Source organism: Lepidochelys kempii, chromosome 4 (assembly GCF_965140265.1).
Source record: "Lepidochelys kempii isolate rLepKem1 chromosome 4, rLepKem1.hap2, whole genome shotgun sequence".
NCBI classification, from domain to species: Eukaryota; Metazoa; Chordata; order Testudines; family Cheloniidae; genus Lepidochelys; species Lepidochelys kempii.
The window spans coordinates 31,167,722-31,191,667 of record NC_133259.1 but is presented as its reverse complement, the minus strand read 5'-3'; the positions used below and the strand labels follow the sequence as shown (position 1 = coordinate 31,191,667).

Below are 23,946 nucleotides of genomic sequence, written 5' to 3'. Positions count from 1 at the left end.
CTGCAACACCCCTTTCCCCATCTCCCATGCCAAGGTACCCCATTTTCTCCCACCATGCTGGGGCTCTGTGCAGTCCCTTTCCCACCCCCCATGCCTCTTTATTTCCCCACTCCACCATTCTTCCTTTTTCAGGGTGTCAACATTTTAAAACTGTTTTGGAAGGATGGGCGGTACTAAAATGAAAGGGATTCTTATGCTGGCATAGAGGTGGTTGAAGCTGGTAGCTCTGCTAACCAGATGTCAACGTCACTGCTATGCGTCTCCTAGTGAATAAAATGGAATGTGTAATAGCTTTAGAAAAGACTTGATTAAAAAATTAAACAAAAGATTACAGTGAAACTAATTCTCAAGTTGAATAAAGGTAGGCACCATTCAGCAAAGGCACATTCAAGACTTATCTGCTGCAAAAACAATGTAGGTCAATATTGCACAATCCAGTTCTCCTCTCAGCTTACATCTGTTACCAATTTAACTTTGCTCCACAGCAGAAGGGTATAAATTACACAAACAAGAGTAATTTACTTCCTCTGGGTCATGTAGTTTCCAATCTCTCTCTCAGGAACTAGTGGAAGCCTTAATTTTATTTGCCAGGGATGAAAGGCCTTTGTGTCAGTTACAGCAACAACTAGTTCTGGCAGAAGTGATAATGGTTACCTCTATAGTGTATGTATAGCAGCACTTCACATTATGCAGCATTGGATTCTATGTACGATCAGAAGCTACAACTCTTACGGAACTACTTGTAAAGTAACAGTTTTCAGAAGTAATGTGACTTTTACATACCAAATTTCTCTGCAGATCACTGGTTTTGAAGGCAGACTGCAGCAAAAGCAATTTATGTGCAAATCCATTTAACCAATATGTAGGTACTCCTATTATTTTATGTGTCGTTTCTTTGGATTCTGCCAAAATTTTAAAGTACTTACCCTCTTAAGTAGAGGGTAAGCGTACGTACTTTGTATAATCAAATCAATCAGTTGCATAGCCATGGTGTTTGGGTAGGCATTTAAACAGAAGTCAGATAAAAAATTATCAGCATTTTATTGTAGCTTTGCAACTGAAGATTTCTGGAATCAGCTGTGCAGGAACCTCTTCACCTCAACCTGCTCTAAGGAGATTTCTTGTGTATGGTAAGAGGGGTAATTAGCAACATTTGTAGAGCCAAGTCCAGATTGGTGAGCCAACGGGTAGTCTCAGAAATGGCTTGGTACAACCCTAAGATACCACTGGCAAATGACTGAAGTGGGCACTGACTTACAGACTGGTCCCACAGTTTGCAGCTGGGTTCCATAGACACATCGTGCATGGTCTCTCATCTTCCAGAGTTGAGAGAGTTGACAGTATCTGCCATCTGATGTTCTCAAACAGTTCGAAGTGGAATATTGTTTCTGGGGTAGACTGAAGCCCAGAAGTTTTTTCTGGTGTCTGCAATCAGGTGTTCGAGACATTATCCCAAATTTTTTTCCAGTGGGGCTCAGGATTGAATGAGGACAATTTAAGAGTTTTACCCAATCCCAAAAAGGATGGAGAGATTTCAGGCATGTCTTTCGAAGGTTCTAGAGGTCCTGATGAACTGGTAAGTTCAGGTTGGACGTGGTTCACTTGTACTCACAAGCTGTATGTCTCTCTCTCTCTGGATCTTGGGTGACAGTGCATGTGCCAGAGTGGGCAACCATGGAACAGGTGTTGATTTTCATGTTTGTTATAATTCTCATTGTAGCATTAAGCTGCCTCTCCAGACCGATGCACAATATTCAACAATTAAGAACACGTGCTAGATGCACTGTTTGAAATGTCCGCATGTAGTGGCACCCCATATTGCATCTACATGTTTTTGGACAAAGCTAGTCTTCGCTTTTTGCGTGTCTTCTTCAGATGAACTTTAAAAGTCAAACTTCTGTCCAAAGTTGCACCCAGGTACTTTGGATAGGGCTCATTTTGGACCTGTTGATTGCTGAAGGTCACACTAAGTAGTTTCTTAGCAGCTTTGTTGTTTAGGAGAAAGGCAGTTATCAAGATTTTTGGAGGAGCCACTGGCGCAGAGTTCCCAATATTTAAAGTATTCTGCCATTATCTTGACGTTGGTGAAGAGGAAGTTGTCCATGATAGTGAGGCCTTTTGCCTTGTTCCATAAGAGGAATTTCATCAGCATAAATCAATGTATGTGAAATTGTGTAACATAAGTCACTAATATAGATCTTGAATAGTAAAAGAGCCAGCAGGGATCCTTGAGGTTAATCATCATTGAGGATGCATGCTTTGCTGATCTGCCCTTTCAAAAGGGATGCAATATTTACAGTTGCTCAACATTGTGGCCAGGAGTTGCACAGAGCTATGGTATTCGATGACCCTCGATACCTTGAGCCATAGCCCATCTCTTCATACCATGTCATAGGCAGTGGATAAATCTATTAGTGCTGTTCTGGGTTTTAGATTCTTCTGGATGTAACTATTAACGGTGAGAACCTGGTCACAGCCACTTTGTCCCAGTCTGAAACTGGCCTGTTCCTTTGGCAGGATGGCCTCAAAGATAAGGGTGAGATGGGACAGTAAAACCCGCTCCATTAACTTACAGGTTGTGGAGAGGAGTGATATTGGGTGATAACTGACAGCATCATTTGGTGGTTTCCCATGTTTGAGGAGGCCAATAACTATTGTCTCATGCCAGCTTTTAGGAATCTTCCCTGTTTAAATACATGGCAGTGAAAAAGGTCTGTCAACTATACTTGTCCCTTTGGTCCCAAATTCTTAAGGAAAATCAGGATAAATGCCATCCTTGCCAGCAGCTTTTCTACTTTTGGAGGCCATGAAGTCCTTGTTCATTTCTTCTGCAGTATAAGGAGATGATCGCAGCAAAGTGGCAGGACTTTGTTGGACATTTGAAAAGAACTCTTTCCTCAATCTTTTGTCTAATCACCTTGTCAGTTTTGATCTTTGAATTACAGAGAAGGTATGCGTTAACAGAATTGGCTGTAATTTTCAGTTGATGGTGTTTCACTAAGTCAGCAGCTCCAAGCTTATGGAGGAATGCCCAGGCTTTGCAACTGAAATGAGTGAAGTCCAGATCCTCCATGGTTTCATTCAATCTCTTCAGGCGAGCGGAGTTCAAGGACTCTATTCCTGCTTTTTCGGTGTCTAGATCACCACTCTTCCCATGTTCTTTGAAGAGTGCTTCTGTCTCCAGCTGCCAGCAAGAAATATAGATAGTTGTGAGAAATGCGTTTAATAAGATGAACAAAGCAGTCAGTTTTCTGGGATTGGTTTGATACAGTGTATCCAGTCTTCAACTTCTGCAGTGTATGCAACCCAGTTTGCATACACTGCAGGTGCTGATTCAAATAAATGGAACTCCAAAGCAGACAAGCAGAATAATGTGCCACTGTTGGCTGCAAGGAAATTTCTAAGGACTGTTCCTGAAGCTTACAGAGGAACACCAGAATTGTCTTTAATCAGAAAACATAGGTAGAGTATTCCATTTGGCCAAGTGAAAAGTCAATAGTTTTAGGGTCAAAAAAGATGGACATGTGCAAACAAGGCCCAGCCTGTGAGTTGCTAAGCAGCTGCATCATTTCTGCTCTAGCCCTACTGTGAGTGGTCGCTATTAAAATCACCAAGATACACAGCTTGGTGAGGGGGAAATGGTAATATTTGCTTTAGCTATTCAAGATTTGGAAGTCTGTAGACATTAGTTATGATCAGTTGTCTGAATCTTCGTGCAGCAATAGAGATTCCCACGGTCTTGAACTCCTCCAGGACTGAGACATCTTTAAGACCGTGCCTAATGTACACGGCATGGCAATACGCTGTGTCGTCCATGGTGGCAATGAGCTAATAGACATGAATTTTATCTCTTGCTCATAATCTGCAGCGTGAGTGATGATGTTGCTCTACAAGAAAATGTCAGTCTCCTTAAGAACTCTTGAAAGGTAGTCACGCTTAGCATGCGACAGCCTACTAGAATTCAGTTGGTACACATGTGGAGCTGGTCCAACGGTTCTTCAATGCTGTCCCTGACAAGGACTCAAATTTCACATTGCTAAAACCATACCTGGAGATCAACAAATGGATGTCTCATAGCCTTTTGACAACAAACAAACCACATGTAACGGGAGCACCACATGAAGGTTTTTGTCTTGCAAGAGACGAAAGCAATATAAAAGAGTAGTAAATATTTCAAAGCAGTCAATTTTTGGCAAAGTTAAATATACTACAACTAACACTGCTAGTATTGGTTCCAACTCAACTCTACTATAACTGTTTGAGGATGCTTGTTTGAAAAGACATATTACAGCTCATTAAATTACAGTTTTTTATTTCTTCTTTTATAGTCATGTTGTATATACATTTTCCAGTTTTCTTTTCACTTTCACAGTTTGATAGTTGTTGGATCTGGGATTTTAATTTGGCCTATTAGTGTAGGTCTACACAGTCCACAGCAGCAAGCCTCTGAGCTCAGATTGACAGACTTGGGCCCACATGGTGTCCCTAGCCTCTGTTTGCCAGAAGCTGGGAATGAGCGACACTCATTCCCTCTGGGGCACCTGGCACTGGCCACTGTCGGAAAACAGGGTACTGGGCTAGATGGACCTTTGGTCTGATCCAGTAGGGCCAGTCTTATGTTATTACCATACTACAAATAGCTGTGTAGACATTTGTCAAGGTTCCTTCCCCACTCTGACTCTAGGGTACAGATGTGGGGACCTGCATGAAAGACTCCCTATGCTTATTCTTACCAGCTTAGGTTAAAAACTTCCTCAAGGTACAAACTTTGCCTTGTCCTTGAACCGTATGCCGCCACCACCAAGTGTGTTAAACAAAGAACAGGGAAAGAGCCCACTTGGAGACATCTTCCCCCAAAAATATCCCAAGCCCTACACCCCCTTTCCTGGGGAAGGCTCGATAAGAATCCTCACCAATTTGTACAGGTGAACACAGACCCAAACCCTTGGATCTTAAGAACAATGAAAAATCAATCAGGTTCTTAAAAGAAGAATTTTAATTAAAGAAAAGGTAAAAGAATCACCTCTGTAAAATCAGGATGGTAAATACTTTACAGGGTAATCAGATTCAAAACATAGAGAATCCCTTTAGGCAAAACCTTAAGTTACAAAAAGACACAAAAACAGGAATATACATTCCCTCCAGCACAGCTTATTTTACCAGCCATTAAACAAAAGAAAAATCTAATGCATTTTCTAGCTAGATTACTTATAGATTACTTACTAACTTTACAGGTGTTGTAAGGCTGCATTCCTGATCTATTCCCAGCAAAATCATCAGACAGACAGACAGACCAAAACCTTTGTTCCCCACCCCCAGATTTGAAAGAATCTTGTCCCCTCATTGGCCATTTTAGATCAGGTGCCAGCAGGGTTACCTTAGCTTCTTAACCCTTTACAAGTGAAAGGGTTTTGCCTCTGGCCAGGAGGGATTTTATAGCACTGTATACAGTAAGGTGGTTACCCTTCCCTTTATATTTATGACAACATTGCAACTCAGGCTGGGGCTCAGGCTCTTAAACCTGGGGGCGGGGGAAGATGCCAACCCACAACTTAAGCTCTGTCTACAGAGCTATTTCTAGAACAGTAGCGTGAGCTCGAGTCTATCGACTCGGTCAAAAGCTCGCTCCTACTGGCTGTGTAGACGTACCCAGAGACCGCATGAGATAGGGTTCTCCTTGGAGTGTGAACCTGAATTTTCATGAGGTTCCCAATACTCAGGAGTGTTCTGATCCAGGATCCAGTGAGGCATTTTGGTTTGGCCCCTATCTATAAATTAGAAGTCACTTAAATTAAAAAATAAAAAATCCTCTCAAGTTACAGAAAGTGTCGTCTAGTCCAGTCATACTCAGACCTCAGTGGTTCAGAAACCAAAGTAGCAATTGACATTATCCAAAAGAGCCACAGTAGTAGTAGTGTGAATTCATGGTTTCAAAACACTCATATTTAAATAGTATGATGTGGAAATATATAGTTTATTATATGCAGTTCTCCCACCAAAATGACTGACCAAGTATTATTTTATCACCGACAATTGGTTAACAACATAGTAAAAGCATCCTGATTGGTTAATAATTAAATCACACAGTTCTAACATCTAGTGCTGCAAAGAGCCGCAGGAGAAACATTGAAGAGCCACTTGTGAGCCTTAGTCTGAGTATCCCTGTTCTTGTCATTTCTAACACTCTTCAGCAACATTTAGTCACCATGTTTCTTCATACAAACATATAAATCCCTTAAATCATTTTATGCTTCCTTTAGTATTAGTTGATCACATCCTTCCTTTTGTTTGGCAAGTGTATACACAAAACACTTTGAGAACATACTGACCAAAATGACACTTGATACTTGTAAAGCGTCATGTGTTATTTTGGTCCTTTGCCCCAAAATTAACGTTAGCAGATTGGGTAAACTGTATCTTAAAGAAATAAAAAGACGAAGAATATTAAATTGGCTGACATGCTCTCATCAAGTCACTTTTGGAATTCAGCAGCTAAACTTGAGTTACTAGTTCATAATCAAGGAATGTTCACCAATCATTTTTATTGAACATGTTTTCATACCTCAGAATGATAAAAATATAAAGCTGAATTTGCTAAGTACAGTATCTCTTCATTTAGTCTTTTTTGAAGTTTCTTCATCTCTCCAAAGCAATTATATTGAATGGAAATGGAGCTAAAGTTAGGCCAAATCTTCCTTCCATGGCTGGTTTTGTAGCAGTCTCGGGATACAAAAAGGTGAAATTTTGCATGAGATTTACAAACATCAAGAACAGCTCCATTTTTGCCAGCTGCTCTCCCATGCACACACGTTTACCTAACAAGAAGTTAGAAAGGTAAATATTACTGATCCTTATACTGTTGACTCTGTCAATTACAGCCCTACAATTTCCCTACAATCTTGTTAGGGAAATTCCCTACAATCTTGTTAGTCCCAAGCAGAGAAGGACTCAGAGCTGAACTTTCTAAACTTGGGATTCAGAGTCTTGGTTTGGATTTCATTTGGTTTTATTGCTTGACATTAGAAGCACGTACAGTCTTAACACTTTATGGCAGTAAAACCACTTTAACAGTATCACCTGATCCATCTTGGGGAAACTACTGGGAGAAGGTTGCACTTATTTAAACAGGCAGCTGGGGTTGGACACTCCCAAGAGGTTTAAAAAAAACATAAAAAGCTTAAGTAATCAGTGTGCACCATATATGTTCAACTTTTATTTTATTTTAAAAATGAATATTTTCTATGATGAAATGAGAAAATGGCAAATGCTAAAGGCTTTTCGGAAGCATAACTCTCACCCCAAACTTTAAACAAAAAAGCCCATTCCAACTGTATCTAGATATTTTACCAATTCCGAAAGGAATGAACGTTTCTCTTTTGATTAGCTGGCCATTTTCATCCAGAAATCTTGTTGGTTGGAAGTCATCTGGTCTCTCCCATACATTTGGATCTCTGTGCACTGACCACAAGTTGGGCACAATCACACTGCCCTTAGGAACAGTATATCCCCGTAGCACTTCAAAACAAGAACAGAGACAGGAGATTTGATAGGTGTTTGTTAGGAGCAAATGTGAGAGATTTCATGCTTAATGAAAGAGGGACTATAGTAATTAAACAAGAGCCCAGATCCTCAGCTATGGGCAAGGAACACCCACCACATCTCAGGACAGAGGGTGGAAGCCTGGGTGCAATGGTCCTTGTGCTCCCCTGATTCTGGGCTGGCTGTGCTCCAGCTTAGTCTCTCAGCACAACTTAGAGCAGCCCCAAGTATACTAAATTATGCTAACAGTCAGGGATCAACAGAGTGTGGGAAAGTCCCAGCCATGTTATGTTTCCAAAAAATCTCACTCAGCATGCCAGCAGCAGACAGGAAGATTGAACAGAAGATGTTGTCCCACCAGAAGAACCCCTTACATTGGGATGATCCTCCCATGACTAGCTAATGCTGATAAAACTAGAATTCACCAGTGATGCAGTGCAAAGCAAACACTGCATGATGTGCACGAATCCCTTTAGTTTACTAAAATCATTTACCGTTATCTAGAATAGCAGAGACATTTCAGATCTTCTACTGTTGCAACCATTAAGCTAACCCAAAAAGTTTCACAGGAACACAGACTGGACCAGGCCTATACTGCCAGCATTCTGAACACAGGACTTCCTCAGAACGTATTCCACTTCAACAATATTCCCCTGCCCACAAAAATCTATCCATTCCAAAAACCTTGCCCTCTCCCCAATGTCCATTAATTTCATCTTCCCCTCCCCATCCTCACACACGTAATCCTACCCAATCTCCAGTCTAGTAAGTCTTGGCCTATCATGTTTCCCCTTTCTGGTTCCTAGTAATTCACTGAGGCTCCCCTATCTGGCAGCTGTTTATCAGAGCTGGCAGGCCATCCCACAAAAGCTAACTGCAACCAGCAATTTGTCCTGCAGTCTGTCTGCAAGCTATTTGACTGGGTGGGGATGATGTCCCCTCTAATGTCCAGTTCAGTGGTCAGTTGGATTCTTTCTGGCTTTGTGCTGGAGGTGTCAGAGCTCCAGGCCAGAGCACCCAGTGTCAGCTCGTAAGACTCTGAGGGGAAGGCAAACGTTGGCAAGGAGAGGGTCTGCCTGTAACAGCTACAGGAATCCCACTCAAAGCAGCAGTGGTTTGGCATCAGCTCTCCTCCTCCACATACACTGTTGTAGAGTCTAGCAGAAGGTAAAGGGAACTATGTAGTTCATCTCTCCAAGACCACCTTGAGACACTGCTGGGGGACAAAAGGAGGGAATTCTCCTTGAGGCAGCCAGCATCACTGTAGCAGATGTTAAAAAATATTTAAAGAAGGATATGCTTTTGGGTGGCTTGCAAGATGATTTTTTTGCTACACCTCCCACATAGGTTAACCCATTCCTGTCTACCACCATCACACCCCTGACAATAGGGACCAGCAAGAGGACTTTGGAGAGATTATTGTTTTCTGTAGAAATAAAAACCAGCAGCACATTCCTTTCCATTTTAGCAATCGGTTTACATCATGTTAATATTTTCAAGACTCTTTGTGCCAGGAAAAGGGCTAGAGACTTTTTTGTTTTTGTAAAATTAAAGCAGAGATTCTCTCTACTGTTCTCAAAGGCTGGGTCTATCAACAAAGGCTCACGCAATTCCTGTTCATCAGCGGATAGGACTCTAATTATGAAATACTTGGGCATCCTAAGTTAACCACTTTGGATGATCGGATGAACATTCCTAGCCCTTCTTTCTAAAGAGATGGCATTTTACACGCTGAATTTACATCTATATCTGCATAACTGCAATCTTCATAAAGTTCTCACCATCTGTCCCATCAGACATTTCAGCCACAAAATGTAAAAAAACAAAAACAAAAAAAAAAACCCAAATGAACAAACATACAAACACTTACCAGCAGTTTCTGAGGCCATTCGAGGAACAGAAAGAGGAACAACCACAGTCATCCTCTGCACCTCCATGATGGTTGCCTCTGTGAAGGGCATATGAGTCTTGTCAGTGAGAGAAGGAGCTCTGTCATGCCCGATGACCAGTTCAATTTCTGCATGAACCTTTTCTATGCAAAAGAAGGGAGGAGTAAAGAGAAAGATGAAAACTAGGTGCAAAGGCACTGTCGCACTTTCATATTTACATTACCATCAATCACGATATAGTTGAGGAAAACTATAGGTACTGATAATAGGATAGCTAGAGACTTTCACTTCTAGGCAGCCAAGAGCATAGGAGTTTTCTAATGAGAGTTCAGAGGTTGCTGGTCCTTTAAAGGGAGTCTGTGCCCAGACTACCCATGAGGAGCTAAATTAAAGATCCCATCTGGCTAATGAGCACATGGGCCAATAAAAGGTCATCAGAGCTCAGTTATAGGTAGATGCTCACAGAGAGAGAGCCTCTCCCAAAGGAAAGGAGCTTCCAGGACTGAGAACCACAGGCCCCCAGGAGGAAGGCTGTGCAACCCCTGAGACAAGGGAAAGAGCCCTTTTAAAACCCAAAAGTTTCTACCCACTTTCTCTTTCCTCCTTGCCCCATCTCACCCAACCTACCAAAGGATAACTGAAAGCCGACTCTCTATCCTACCCATTCATGTATATCAAGCCCAAAGTAATGGAGGAAGGTGCAAGCTCCTTCTTTCAATCTATTTATCATAGCATTGAGGGCTCCTCACATAGTATTAAGCTCACTACAGCAGCATTCACTAGGTGCTTTCCACACTATGAAGATGGAGACCCTGCCCCAAAGAACTCTCAACCTAAAAAGACAAGCAAAAGATGAAGGGCAGGCCAGAGGGGAAAAAATAACCAAATAACACAGTTTGGATTTTAAGTAATAGCTAATATTAGTTATCCACAACTTCCCTGGAAACCCTGTGCCTGTAGTGGTTGTTTTGCTTGCCAGTTCTACCTTTCAGCATTAGACCTGCCATCTCCTCAACTGTGATTTAAGGTTAATTATCTGCTCAGTCAGCATAAGAAAAAGTTCTGTGTATTACCACTAAGGCAGGGAAAGGGATTCAGCAATTGTCACTTGCTAAACAGACACGTGCTGCCATCTATGGATTTGTTAAGGAAATTGCTGCTCAAATGAGGAACACAAAGTGAAAAACTTTTTTGCAGTGATGGCAGTGAGTTACCCATTTGCCTGTTTAGAATACCAGATTTCAGAGTAACAGCCGTGTTAGTCTGTCTTCGTAAAAAGAAAAGGAGTACTTGTGGCACCTTAGAGACTAACCCATTTATTTGAGCATGAGCTTTCGTGAGCTACAGCTCACTTCATCGGATGCATACCGTGGAACCACGAAAGCTCATGCTCAAATAAATGGGTTAGTCTCTAAGGTGCCACAAGTACTCCTTTTCTTTTTAGAATACCCGAGTTGCTTTTCACTTTGATAGATTCTGATCCTTGATTCTGATCCTTCTGGCATTTTCAGAGTGGTTCAATGGAAAACAGTTTTCAAGGGGCAGAAAATAATTTTATTTTGAGGATGAGCCATCTCCGGGTTGTTCACTTGTCTACACACACTATGTCACCAAAGTGTTGTATCCCCATGGTGCAGTCTGTAGATCCTGCAGAGGTTTGTGAGACTGTAATAAAACCACCTAGATGCTTTGCCCTGTTTGCACTGCTGACTGCAAGGTGCAAGATTTCTTGACTTTTTAAGCTAATAGCAGGTCAAAACTGCTACATTATCTTTGCTTAATTAAAAAAAAATCAGTACTTAAAAGTCCCTCAGATCCTGGACAAATATACTTATCTTTGGAATCCAGATAGGACTGGAGCCCAGTTAGTTTTGATCACGTATGTCTCTTTCCTTTCTCTCTCTCTTCCTCCTCCCCCATGTCTCTCCCTCTTTAGCTCCCACAAGAGCTAAAAGTGGGGCTCCTCCTTCCAGCAGATAGCGAGAACCAACTCTTTCTCTTCACCTTGCCTCCCTTCTAGCCCAGCTTCTTCCTTAACAGAAAGAGTTTGCCCCCAGCAAGTGCTACTTCTGTGAACTGCCTGACCATGCTGCTTCCTCATAAGAGCTGAAGAAGCCTCATGGTCAGGAACAAGAGGTGGCACAGCAAGACTCCCAGGCAGGCCAAATGAAAGCAGAGAAGAATATTATGATGTATAAAGCATGATATGGTAAGGAGATAGTGTAGTTATATAAATCAATGTTGCACACTCCCCTAGAATACTATGCTCAGTTCTGGTCATCTCGTCTCAAAACAGAAGATGGGGTCAGAAACAAGTGACAAAAAATGGTTCAAATCAACAGCAAAAAAGAGAAAAATTACTAGCAAGTGTAAGTGGATAAAGAAGCTAAAGACACGAAACTCATAAAAACCTTCTAAACCCCAGCCCATGAAGTGATTTTTTGAAGGCTTTTCATTCATATTATTGCTCTGTTAGCCAAAGTGGTAAAAATACCCCAACTCCTATGAGACACACAAAGTTGGGGGAGGAAATATATTTTATTGGACAGATTTCTGTTGGTGACAGAGACAAGCTTTCATGAGGCACTGCTGCTGATCCCCATCCTACCCCTTCTCCTGCATTCCCTGAGCAATCAGCTTTCAGATGTCCACATTTCTACAGCTGGTCTGTAGCTGTGCCTGCCAAGTCTTTTCTCCCCACAGGCCCAAGAGATCCAATATCTCCTGTCTGCTCCAGAACAGAGCATGCCTAGAGCATGCCGCCGGCATGGTCAGCTGGGGCATTGCACACAACAATGGAGAACTGCTAGGTGTGCTCACCAACTTCCAAGCTGGACAATCAGGAAAATGCATTTAAAAATTTTGTAGGGTTTTAAGGGGGAGGGGGGCGATTTCCACTCCCTGTGAGCCCTCGGCAGTGGAGTTCAGAATTGTGACCAGAGCGGTCAGTATTGGGCATTGTGGGACAGCTGCTGGAAGACTTAAGGTCAACACAGGTAATGCAATGGCTTGGGCAAGCCCCAGACCATCCCATTTTTACTTTAAGAAATATGGACATCCTAGAAAAGAGTTTGTCCCTAGGTGATACGGTGTTTGGCTGTTCCTGTTCCAATCTAACAACAGGCAATAAAATGATGTTTTAAATTAGCACTGAGCGAACTCATTTATCTCCAAAACGCTGAACTGCTGTCCTATTGTACAATCTTTGCCTGAAGAAGATTTATTTTCCAATAAACTATTACCTTGACCTTTTTAAAAAGATTACTCTAGATTAGGAGGCACTGACAGAAGTGTTGTAGGCAAAACTTACTACAGCCACGTCACAGTGCCTCGTACTTTAAACCTTCTTTGTCTAGTAGATATTGCAGCTCGGGCTGGAATTCAGGCTCTGAAACCTAGAGAGGGGGTTCCTGGCCAAAACATCAATGTATCCAAGTTTGACATGTCAACTAGCTGCAATACTTGCCTTAGATACATATCTAGAAAACTTAATGGCAAATGCACAGTATGGCAGGGATTGCGTAGGCAACGTTAATGCCATTTGGGGCACTTATGTGTTTTTTTGGGGGGGGGACGGACGACTTGTATTTGATTTTATTACATATATAATAAAACTAGGATATTGAGGTGATCTACTGAGTATTAGCCCTTTAAGTTACTTATACCTATTTATAACTTGAATTTCAGATTAACAAAATTTTGGGTTACTTGCCTGTTTGCCTTCCTGATAAAATACAGCCCTATACAAAACCAACAACACAGTCTTGTAGTCCAGTGTAGAATAAGTACTGTTAGAAAAGTCTCATTTACCTTGTGTTTCCGGGTGGAGAGACATATAGAGCAGACACCAAAGCAATGTGTTGGTAGTGGTGTCAGTACCTGCAATGAAGAGGTCACCAATGATAAAAAACAGGTAGTCTTCATTAAAGCTGCTCTCACTGTTGCTCTCTCGCTCTTCTTCCACTTGCAGGAGATACATATCGATGAAGTCTCTGGGATTTTCTCTATCCAGGGTGTCCCTGTGCTGTGCAATTATTTTCTTTAGAAAAGCTGTGACATCCAACTCAATTTGTCTCAGTTCTCTGAAAGGGCCAAAGGGAAGATAATACAGCCAAGGGCAAATATTGACCAGAAGTACATGGCTATTTACACTTATCTCTAGCGCACGTGACATGAGACTTAGCATGGTCTTAAACTCAATGTCTTCATAGTCAAAGCGCCTACCAAAGGCCATAGAACAGATAACATTGGACACAGAGTTGCTGATAATGGGAAAGGGGTTAAATGGATCCTTTCCGTATCTTAGCATTTCTTCCTTCACATACTTCAGTTCTTCAATGATTTTGGGTTCCAGGCTATGCTTTCCTAATCCAAAATGACGAAGAGTTGAGTGAGAAAACTTCCTCTGTTGCCTCCATACTGGACCATATGGTGCAAAAACGACACCTGAAAAAAGAAAAAAAAAAAAAAAAAAAGTGAATCCCATATTGAGCAGCTATATTCTCAAGTTTCAGAGTAACAGCCGTGTTAGTCTGTATTCGCAAAAAGAAAAGGAGGACTTGTGGCACCTTAGAGACTAACCAATTTATTAGAGCATAAGCTCAAGGTGACACATTTAATTCCACTTCCCGCACCCAAAAACAAAACAAAGAAAAAAAAACCCTCACAACCAGATCAGGAACTTTCCAAAAATGAAGGCGAGTCATGTGATCAAGGCACAGAACTAGCAGCCAGAGAAAGATGACTCTGTTCCAGCTCTATCTAAGACTTCTTATATGGCCTTGGGCAACTCTGTACCTCAGTTTTCCAGTCTGTAAATTGGATATAATGGCTACCTCAACAGGCTTAATTAATGTCTGTAATACGTTTTGAGATCCTCAGTTGGAAGGCACTATAGAACTATTATTATTGCTTACCATCTTGTAAGCATTTCACAGGAATGTCAAATTTTGGACATACGTTAGCAGTAACCCTTTAAACAAAAAGAAAAGAAAAAAAAAGGGGGACCTCCCACACAAGTGCCATGAGCAAGATGGAGAAAACCAAATATTCAAACACAATTTGTTCTGCACTGTAACATTACGGGACGACTCTCTCTATGGTACACACCTCCCAGTACTGTCTGTGTGCATGCAACTCCCATCAAAGACAAAATTCAAGTTAACCCCTACATTTTTATGAAACAATTAGGCAACAGGATATAAAAGCTGCAAACAGACTGGGAAGGTGACTGTGTATTTAAAACTTCTTGGTAGAAATGCCCTTGGATTTGCATCACTAGGGAGTTTTCAAAACATTAGATACATGCTCTCCATGGGCATTTCTTATTATGAAATCTACCCCGAGTCAACACTTTAAACTTTTTTTTGTTCATGGGCTTCTTTGGAGTCAACTATAAATATTAATTTACATGCAAATAGATACATCTTGTTGGATTTGACAATAGACGCTGTACACATTTATAGTACTAACTATATAAACCAGGGGTGGGCAAACGTTTTGGCCCGAGGGCCACATCAGGGTGTGAAACTATATGGAGGGCCGGGTAGGGAAGGCTGTGCTCCCCAAACAGCCTGGCCCCCATGCTCTATTCACCCCACCCACTTCCTGCCCCCCTCAGAACCTCCAACCCATCCAACCCCCACAACTCCTTGTCCCCTGACCACCCCCTCCCCCGGGACCCTACCCGCATGCAACCCCCCTGCTCCCTATCCACACCCCCACCCCTAAAAGGCCCCCCGACCACCCCGCCCCAGAACCTCCGCCTCATCCAACCGCCTCCTGCTCCCTGTCCTCTGACTGCCCCCCAGGACCCTCTACCCAACCCCCTTTGCTGCTGCACACGCACACCGCTGCTGCCGCCCCCTTACCATGACACTCAGAGCAGCAGGAGCTCACAGCCCCGCTGCGCACGCAGCAGCGTAACTGCGGGTGAGGGGGGACAGCGGGGGAGGGGCCAGGAACTAGCCTCCCCAGTCAGGAGCTCAAGGGCTGGGAAGCACGGTCCCATGGGCCAGATGTGGCCCGCGGGCCGTAGTTAGCCAGTTTTTTGTTTTGTTTATATCAGAGGAGGGCAATCTACAGTGACTTAATCAAATTAATCTAAACCTCAGAGTAACTTGGAAAAGTATTTTAAGCCACCAGAGCAAGAAACAATATTTTAGTGCTACTTATGGTGAATTCACATTATGTTTTCTTAGAAAGAGCAGTTTGTTTCACAAAAGCTACATGACAACCACATGTTTCACTATTAATGTTAAGTTTCAAAGATTTTTTTTTAAAATTAATTGATTTGTGAAAGGCACTTTGATAAGAGTTTAATACCTAATTTAACAAATGGCCAGATATATAAACACAAGAGAGAAACTCAGTGGCCATTAGAAATTGGTAACAGAAAGGTATGTCTTCTGGATAGGCATCCACATTTTGATAAAAGGACCTAAAAGTCGAAACTCTAAACATGAAAATGAGTTATAACCCTAAAATAAATCCAGAAAAGTTATTTAAAAGAGTGGGTATAATAATGTACCAAGAATAGTATATGCCAAGAGAATGTAAACTATTCAGACTCAGGACAATCTAAGAGATATGAAAGGGCAAAATGAAGATTGGTATGTGGTCTTCATGATTAGATTTTCTGACTGAACTATCTATTAAAGTGACTGCATTAGGCTGAAAAATCTGAACTCACTGTTTAGTTACAAAGATCTTGAAGTATTATGATCAGTACTTGATTAAGAAAAAAGTCACTGTACTATACCAACTGAGTGAACAGGTGTTCAAATGAACCTCATTTTGTCTCCTATAAATATGCCTTGAAGAACAGCTTCTCAGCAATACATTCTCTGTACACAACACTTTTTGTTTTTGTTGGTTTTCTTAGCTTGTCAGATTACCCTCCCCAGGGCAGTGTTTCTAGGTAGCAGCAGTAACATCAACTAGGACAGGTGAAAAACTAAGGCACATCTGATACTGAAATCGACCAAGAACGTATTAATCATTCCAGTGAAACAGAACACTTCTATCTTGGCCTAAAGCAAGTACGACAACAAAACCAAACCACAATTCAGCACAACCTTTTCCTGACTCCAGAAGAGGGGCGGGGGAAAGAGTAGTCTGAGGACATGAATACCATCCACAGGTGAAGACAGTCTCATAATCTTTTAAGGGAGCAAACTCCCTTCAATTTATGCATTAAAAGCTGATCTGGCGAACTGAGACTGTCCCAATTTCATATTATAGTAGAACCTCAGAGTTAGGAACTGACCAGTCAACCATACACCTCATTTGGAACTGGAAGTATGCAATCAGGCAGTAGCAGAGACAAAACAAAACAAAAAAAGCTAATATAGTAAACGTATTAAATGTAAGCTACTAAAAAAATGAAGGGAAAACAGCATTTTTCTTTTGCATAGTAAAGTTTCAAAGCTGTATGAAGTCAATGTTCAGTTGTAAACTTTTGAAAGAATACCGTAACGTTTTGTTCAGTTACGCACAACCTCCATTCCCAAAGTGTTCATAACTCCGAGGTTCTAGTCTAAAAAGATTTTTCAGACATCATTCCATAGAGAAGACTGTCATATGAGATCATCAAAAACACAAAAATCCCAGCTCATTTGGAAGCACTGACAACTAGCTTACTATAGGCAAAAACTAACAGAAATGGAGAAACAGATTAAAATAGCACTAGGTTAGAGCAACATCAGAGATCAGAGAAGAAACCTGAACCCATTGGCTGAGTGCCAGGTAACAATAAAGAGGAGTAATTCAGCACTTTTGTTTATTAACAGAAGATCACTGAAAAAAGCAGCTAGGGAAAACAGCACTTGCTCTGTACATGAGCCGAGAGCCAAGTGTACCCAGGAATGGGTGTATACAAGGAAGAATTTGAAGAAGCCATAAAAATGCATCAAGCAACGAGAATTAGACAGTCTTATTAGGCTTCTATGTTCATAATGCTAGAGTTCACACCATTGCTACCACTGTTGGAGTTATATCAGTGAGAGGTTGGGTTTTTTGGCCAAAAAGCCCGAACCAAGAAACCTCCACATCTATAGGCAAGGCCTACCACTTATGGCAGAAACCCATACAACCGTTCAGCTATGGGCTCAGAAATCTCCCAGTATATATTTCTGAGTTATCCAAGATGTCTTCCAACAACTACTACAACAGTGGGCAAACTACAGCCTGTGGGCCACATCTGTCCCGTGGGACCCTCCTGCCTGGCCCCTGAGCACCTGGCCCAGAAGGCTAGCACCCTGCCCCTCCTCTGCTGTTCCCCTCCCCCGCAGCCTCAGCTCACTGCGCCACCGGTGCAATGCTCTGGGTGGTGGGGCCAGGCTGCAAGCTCTTGCCAGGCAGCGCAGCTGCTGAGCTGCGACCTGACCCAGTGCAGGTGGTCAGGGAGAAGGGGTGGTTGGATGGGGCAGGGATCCGGCAGGGCAGTCAGGAATGAGAGGAGGGGTTGGATGAGGTTGGCAGTGTTCCCGGGCGGCGGGGTGTGTGGATGGGCAAGGAGTCCCGGGGGGACCACCGGGGGGGGAGGGGGGGGAGTCACATGGGGCAGGGCCACACCTGGCTCTTTGGGGAGGCACAGCCTCCCCTAACCAGCCCTCCATACAATTTCAGAAACCCGATGTGGCCCTCAGGCCAAAAAGTTTGCCCGCTCCTACAACATGGAAGACCGTACTTAATGTTGCCAATATTTCTACAGTGATGGGAGAAAGGAGAATGCAACCATACAGCAGGGGAAAATCTTCTGTCTCTTCTTTATACACCATAAAGCTGCAGAGAGGGGGACCCAAGCCTAACCACACTTTGTAGTTTACACTGACAAGATAAGGTAAAAAATGGAAACAATAAAGGGAGAAACTGTATATTTTCTCCCTTATTATTTCAATATATACGACAAAGGTTTTTCACACAAGTTAATATCAGTGCTAGTTAGACGGGCAGGCTTAGGCTCTCTGTGTGGAGCCCCAGTGGCTTCAATAGTGGTCCACCCATGTGGGCCAGACTGCAGGGTCACGACCTTAAATTGCCTTGATTTATCTGGAATACAGAGACTAAAGGCATCATCGCAAGCTAAGAATATGTATCAAAACCTTTGTTCAGTGGGGGGGTCAGAATTTCAAATACTGTCACCGAGTTTGGTGACCTCCCATAAAACACAAATCTATGTACTTTAAATTATGTCAACATGACTTCTGGGTTAAATCCAGAAATGAAGTTGTAATAGTCACCACAACAAGTTTTTAGACGAGATGATGAACTTAATTAACTTATTTATGGTTTCAGGATTAACTTTATCTAAGATCAATTATATCAGTACATAGAGAAGCAAGAGAATTGTTACTTTTTGGTGGCATTTGTCTATGGGGAATGTGCATTACAAAAAACAATACATGTATCATGTTTACTTTCCAGGCAATTTGCATCATGTATTTGTTTATGAAATAAAAATGTAACTCTTTATGGTAATGTAAATAGGACAAATACAGTAGTTACATTCAACTGAAAATGTAGGCTCTTTGTTAAAAATTTGGATTGGATTACAGGAGAAGCATGGAGAGTGAGGCATTAGGGATGATATATAGGGATGTGCCCTATAGAAGTATTTATTATGGGTTACCTGCCCAGATTTTCCCCAAATACACCAGCTATCCTATTGAATTAAGGTGTATGGTAGTATTAAAGAGCTATGGTCCAGCCTTCGTTTTGTAGCAGAAAAACTGCAGAGGACACAACACAGACCTCATCTCACCTTGTTGACAAAAAACTAACAGCTGTACCTGTAGGCCTTGTTTCCACTAGCATTTCTCATCAGCCTTCTCATCATTGCATAGCCACTGGTGCAGCTTCAGTGGCCACAGCAATGGTGCGAATGCTAAGATGGACTTGCTGCTGGTGCTTTTATCACCACCTTGTCTAACACTCAGAGCAGGTCTGGATGATGTGGTGGTTAAAACAGAGGTTGCCAGAAGCTGCCAGTCTACATTAATGCCCCACATTGCTGCCAAGGGTGTAGCTGAGCTCTGGCAGTTTACTGGTGGAAAACGTGAAGAAAAATGTTAGTGTAGTGTACATATGGGCTAACAGAAACAGTTAGTTTCATAGCTTCTATTCAGAACTTGGTGGGTTGCAGTGAAATGGTCAAAGATCACTCCATTTTCTATCCACTGCTGCTGCTCAAGAAAGCTACAGACAGCAGCAGAGGCAGGCACTGAAGTTATTCATGAGAGGACCCAACAAACGGAGGCTGGGAGAGCGACAGACACTCTCTATCCTAACAGCCACCAAAATTTTCCATGGGAGGGACAGTTGATAGTTACCCCTCAAGTATACATAGCAACCAAGAGGTCCAAAGAGGAGAAAAGATGCTACCATAGGCCTTTAGCATTCTTGCCCCAACCTTTCACATCTGGTTACTAGGAGTCCAGTGAATTTTTCAGCCCTGGTTCACAAGGCATCAGAACTTAAAGTCTGATAAAATCAACAGCTGGTTAAAAATGCAGCAACTTGCTTTCTAGCCCACACAACCACGTCACCTTGAGACTTTGCACATTTCACTGGCTCCCCGAGATACAGACCAAATTCAAACTTCTGGCCTTGACATTTAAAGCCCTCAGTGGGGCCACACCTGGACTACTTCTGAGATCAAGAGCCACCAAATCTATTATACTCATTAGAAACAATGAAAAACATCAATGGATGAAATTCACAAGAGACAGGGAAGAGCTCGCAGAAGCCAGCCCTCAGACATGGAGCTCCATGTCTGGATTGGATTGCAGAACATGCCACAGTCAGGACAAAATACAAAACTCCCCCTCTATAACCTAGATTTCCCAAAAGTAAGATGTGCCAAAACCTAAGAACTCTCACCCCCCCTGTCAGGAAACCACTTATTTCATGTAATTGATGTACACTCAAGATACCAGCATGATGGACATGGGACAGATTAGAGGTCATTGGCCCCTCAGAATGATAGTGATATTCTAGCACTGATCTAGAACTAAATATATCAAGTCTTGGACACTAGACTAATAATACAAAACAGTCTTTGTTCTTCTCATTCATCCCCACTAAGGGCTTGTGTACAGTTTAAATGCTAGAGAGAGACAGCTGTACGGTTGCAGCCATGCCACTGCAGAGCTTGCCGATGGCATAGGTAATTCATCTCCATGAGAGGCAGTAGCTAGGTCAATGGAAGAATTCTTCTGTCAACCTAGCGCTGTCTACAGGGGTACTTAGGTTGGTTTAACTATGGTGCCCAGAGGTGTGGATATTTCACTCAACTAATGTAGAAAAGCCAACCTAATTTTCTAGCATAGACCAGGCCTAAATATAACTAATTTCTATCCAACTTTTATCTATGTAGGTCCCAACCCATCACTGTCGTATCCAAACATCTTGCAAAAAAGTAATGAATTTACTGTACTACCTCCCCCTGTTACGTACATAAATACTGTTCTCCCAATTTTAAAGATGGGGAATAAAGAGGGAGAGAGTCTTGCACAAGCCTTGTAGGAAGTCTGTGGTAGATCTGATCATTGAACCCAGATATCTTAAGGCCCGATTCAGTGACTTAGAGCTTGTCTGCACTTTAAACACTAAAGCAGCATTGCTATAGCGCTCATTGTAGACACTCATTACAATGACAAGAGGGGTTCTCCAGTCGGCTTAGTTAATCCACCTCCCCAAGAGGCAGTAGCTAGGTCAAAAGAAGAATTCTTCCGTCGACCTAGCACTGTCTACCCCAGGGGCTAGGCCAACTTCACTACGTCACTCAGGGATGTGGATTTTTCACAGCCCTGAGTGACGTGGCTGGGTTGACTCAACTTTGAGTGTAGATGAGGCCTCTGTGACACCATACTTCCTCCCTGCAAGCAGGGCCTAAGACTTTTGGGAAAGGTAAGCAAGCCAGTTCCTCGGGATACACCCTACACCCCGACACATTTTGTCTTATGCTTGTTTGTACCGGCGTACATGGGGGAAGGGAAGTGACAACAGCCACCACAGTCAGTGGCTATTGACCCTGGCTGCCATGGGACCTTTAATCATCTGACCCATGTCAACTGACTGAGGCCAGGAAATAAAGACCAATCTCTTCCCCGCACTGTGTCTCAAACCTTTTTTGTTGTGAGGATAAGAAATCCATCCGGCCACCCCTTTAGGCTCCATTACCAGGGCTAGGGGCTTTCCTGTTTGGAGAGGTGAGGTTTGCCCCTTTCTTGGCACCCCCTCCCACAAGGCCGGTTGGGAAGACCTGCCTGGAGAGGACGCTCCACCTCGAAGGGAGCCCACATTTCCCTCCTGCAGGGACCCCCGTGCAATGCAAGGGGAGGCACCCCTGGATCTGCAGCCCCGGCCGTCCGGCGCCAGGACAGTGGCCGAGCCGGGCGGGGGGCTCGCTGGGCTGCTCCCCCAGGCCCTGCGCTCACCCTTCTTCTTGGTGAGGATGGCCACGATGGGGATGCTGGGCCGGTCGCTGAACACCTCGGCCTGGCTGACCAGCGCCTCCCGCACCGCCTCGAAGTCGCTGAGCACGATCATGGGGCGGCTGCCCACGAAGAGGCTGAAGACGCTGCCGTAGACCTTGGCCAGGCCGGTCAGGAGCAGGTGCGGGGAGAGCGTCCGGGAGCCCCCCTGCCACTTCTTCCGCAGCGGCCCGGGCAGCAGCGCGAAGCCGAAGTTGCCCACCAGCGGCCAGGGTCTGGGGCCCGGCGGGAGCCCCCGGGGCGGGCGGCTCAGCAGCCAGTAGAGCCCCAGGAAGAGCCCGGCGGCCGCCAGCAGCGCGCAGCAGACGGGGTCCCGGGGCGGCCAGGGCCAGCCCGCCAGCCCCCCCCAGGCCATCCAGCCCCGGGAGCGCCGCCACCTCCCGGAGGCGCGGCTACAGCCAGCCAGCCAGCCAGCGCCCCGCCCGCCTCGCGTCCGGGGGTTGGCCGCCTCCGGCTGCGGGCGGAGCTCTGGCCGTCGCCGCTCGTCCCAGAAGCCGGGGGGAGTCCCGGGCTCCGCTCCACAGTGGGCCGCGTGACGTCCCCAGCCTCGGGGGGTTCCCTCTCCCCAGACCCCCGCCCCCAGGCTTCTCCTTAGTCCTGCCTCCGCTCAGGGGCCCCCAGCCCCGCAAAGAGATCGGCGGTGGGAAGAGAGCAAATAAAGCAGCGCAAGGCTCTGGTTGAATTATGGTCCCCGCCCCCAACCGTTGCTTTGCAGTTCCTGCCCAGGGTGGTGGCAGGCAGAGGGGAAAGAAGGAACTTGGCACCTGTCTAATCCATTCAGCGACTCCTAGATATTCAGATATTTGGCAATGGGACGGTCTATAAATAGGGTCAGTAAATATCCGCTTTCATTTTTCTCTGGACCCCACCCACTCCCGTGGCACCTTGGTGTGCTAATAATTAAAACCAGCGTAACAGTCTGGGGGTACCTCTGCTCAGAGACACTCAGGAACATTAAACCAGATTAACTAAAGGCACGAATTTAAAGTGCATTAGCTAAAGTGTATCAGCCCCCTGTGTGGATGCTCTTATTCAGAAGTAAAGAAGCCTTAGTTTCTTTCACTTTAAATCCCTTTTAAAGGAATAAATTAAGCACATCAACCTTAAGCATGTGCCTCAGTCCATCCCTATTTACCAAAGCACTTATGTGCTGAATCACCGTGAAGCTCTGGTGGGCCACCACTGGTGACAATGTCCTAAAGACAGACATAGTTTGAGGAACAGCAAAACCAGAGGTGGGAGGAATGGGGGCTAGCGCCTCTGCAGTGGAAATATAGGGCGGAGGGGGGGGGGACTGATCCATGTTTCTGCCCCTCTGTCACTGCCTGTGAACTGCACACAGTTGGTGCAAGGTGGGATAGAGGCAAGAGCAGGACCCAGAGGGGCAGGACTGGTTATCACATCTGGGATGGGCATGGGGAATAGGTTGCAATATCTCCCCCCCACACTGAGTGTCTTTAATGCTCCTCACTGAGCACCACCCCTTCCCTCTCCTATCCCCAACACCCCAACCTTCCCCTCTGCTCCTACTGCCCCTGCTCCCCATCTAGAGCACCACCCTGCATCCACAACAAGCTTCTATTGGCACTGGAACTGTGCATTTCTGGGCCTATCCTACACTATCGTCTATGATGCCATAAACTATAGGCATGAACTACAAATATCAGCCAGTCGTGACAAGATTTGTCATACACAGGTGCAACATTTCACCAAGTAATATCACTGGTTAACTTTTTTGTGTTTTTCAAGTATGATTTTACAAAATTCCCCCGCACACACACACCCTCTAGTGTGTTTGATGCCAAAGGCCACAAGTAATATGAGATGGGCCAAAACCACAATTTGAAGTCCAACCTATTTCAAATTTCAGGAGGAGGTTTTGATTCAACTTCCCAGGTATGAACCTGTCCCTGCTGTTTTGGTTCTGGGTTGGATCTACAACTAAAATTGTATGTTTCCGCTCTAGTTCACATGTGACCAAAATCTCACAAGAACTTCCATTTTCATGAGATTCTGGCACA

The 23,946-nt window shown here is 44.0% G+C and overlaps 1 protein-coding gene across 2 annotated transcripts; it reads right to left on the bottom strand.

Moving 5' to 3' along the window:
• Positions 1–1,016: 1,016 nt before the first annotated feature.
• On the bottom strand, positions 1,017–22,504 carry CYP2U1 (cytochrome P450 family 2 subfamily U member 1). Of its 2 annotated transcripts, XM_073340856.1 has the most exons (6): positions 21,869–22,504; positions 13,239–13,874; positions 9,410–9,571; positions 7,348–7,515; positions 6,563–6,720; positions 1,017–3,184 (listed from the first exon to the last, which is right to left on the bottom strand). In XM_073340856.1, the coding sequence occupies exons 1-6, from the start codon at positions 22,278–22,280 to the stop codon at positions 2,792–2,794; spliced, it is 1,929 nt and encodes a 642-aa protein (XP_073196957.1). In that variant the 5' UTR covers positions 22,281–22,504; the 3' UTR covers positions 1,017–2,791. The 2 variants fall into 2 exon arrangements, with proteins under 2 accessions (XP_073196957.1, XP_073196958.1); XM_073340857.1 differs by lacking the exon at positions 1,017–3,184 and having other exon boundaries at positions 6,552–6,815; positions 21,869–22,493.
• Between the last annotated feature and the right edge of the window lie 1,442 nt (positions 22,505–23,946).

Excerpts from the sequence above, each read along its gene's own strand:
- CYP2U1 (XM_073340856.1), bottom strand. The coding sequence starts at position 22,280 with ATGGCCTGGGGGGGGCTGGCGGGCTGGCCCTGGCCGCCCCGGGACCCC. Across the intron at positions 9,572-13,238 it reads TCTCCACCCGGAAACACAAG|AAAAGGTTCATGCAGAAATT; the intron begins GTAAATGAGACT and ends TCTTTTGCATAG. Across the intron at positions 3,185-6,562 it reads TATATTTTTATCATTCTGAG|CTGGAGACAGAAGCACTCTT; the intron begins GTATGAAAACAT and ends TCTTGCTGGCAG.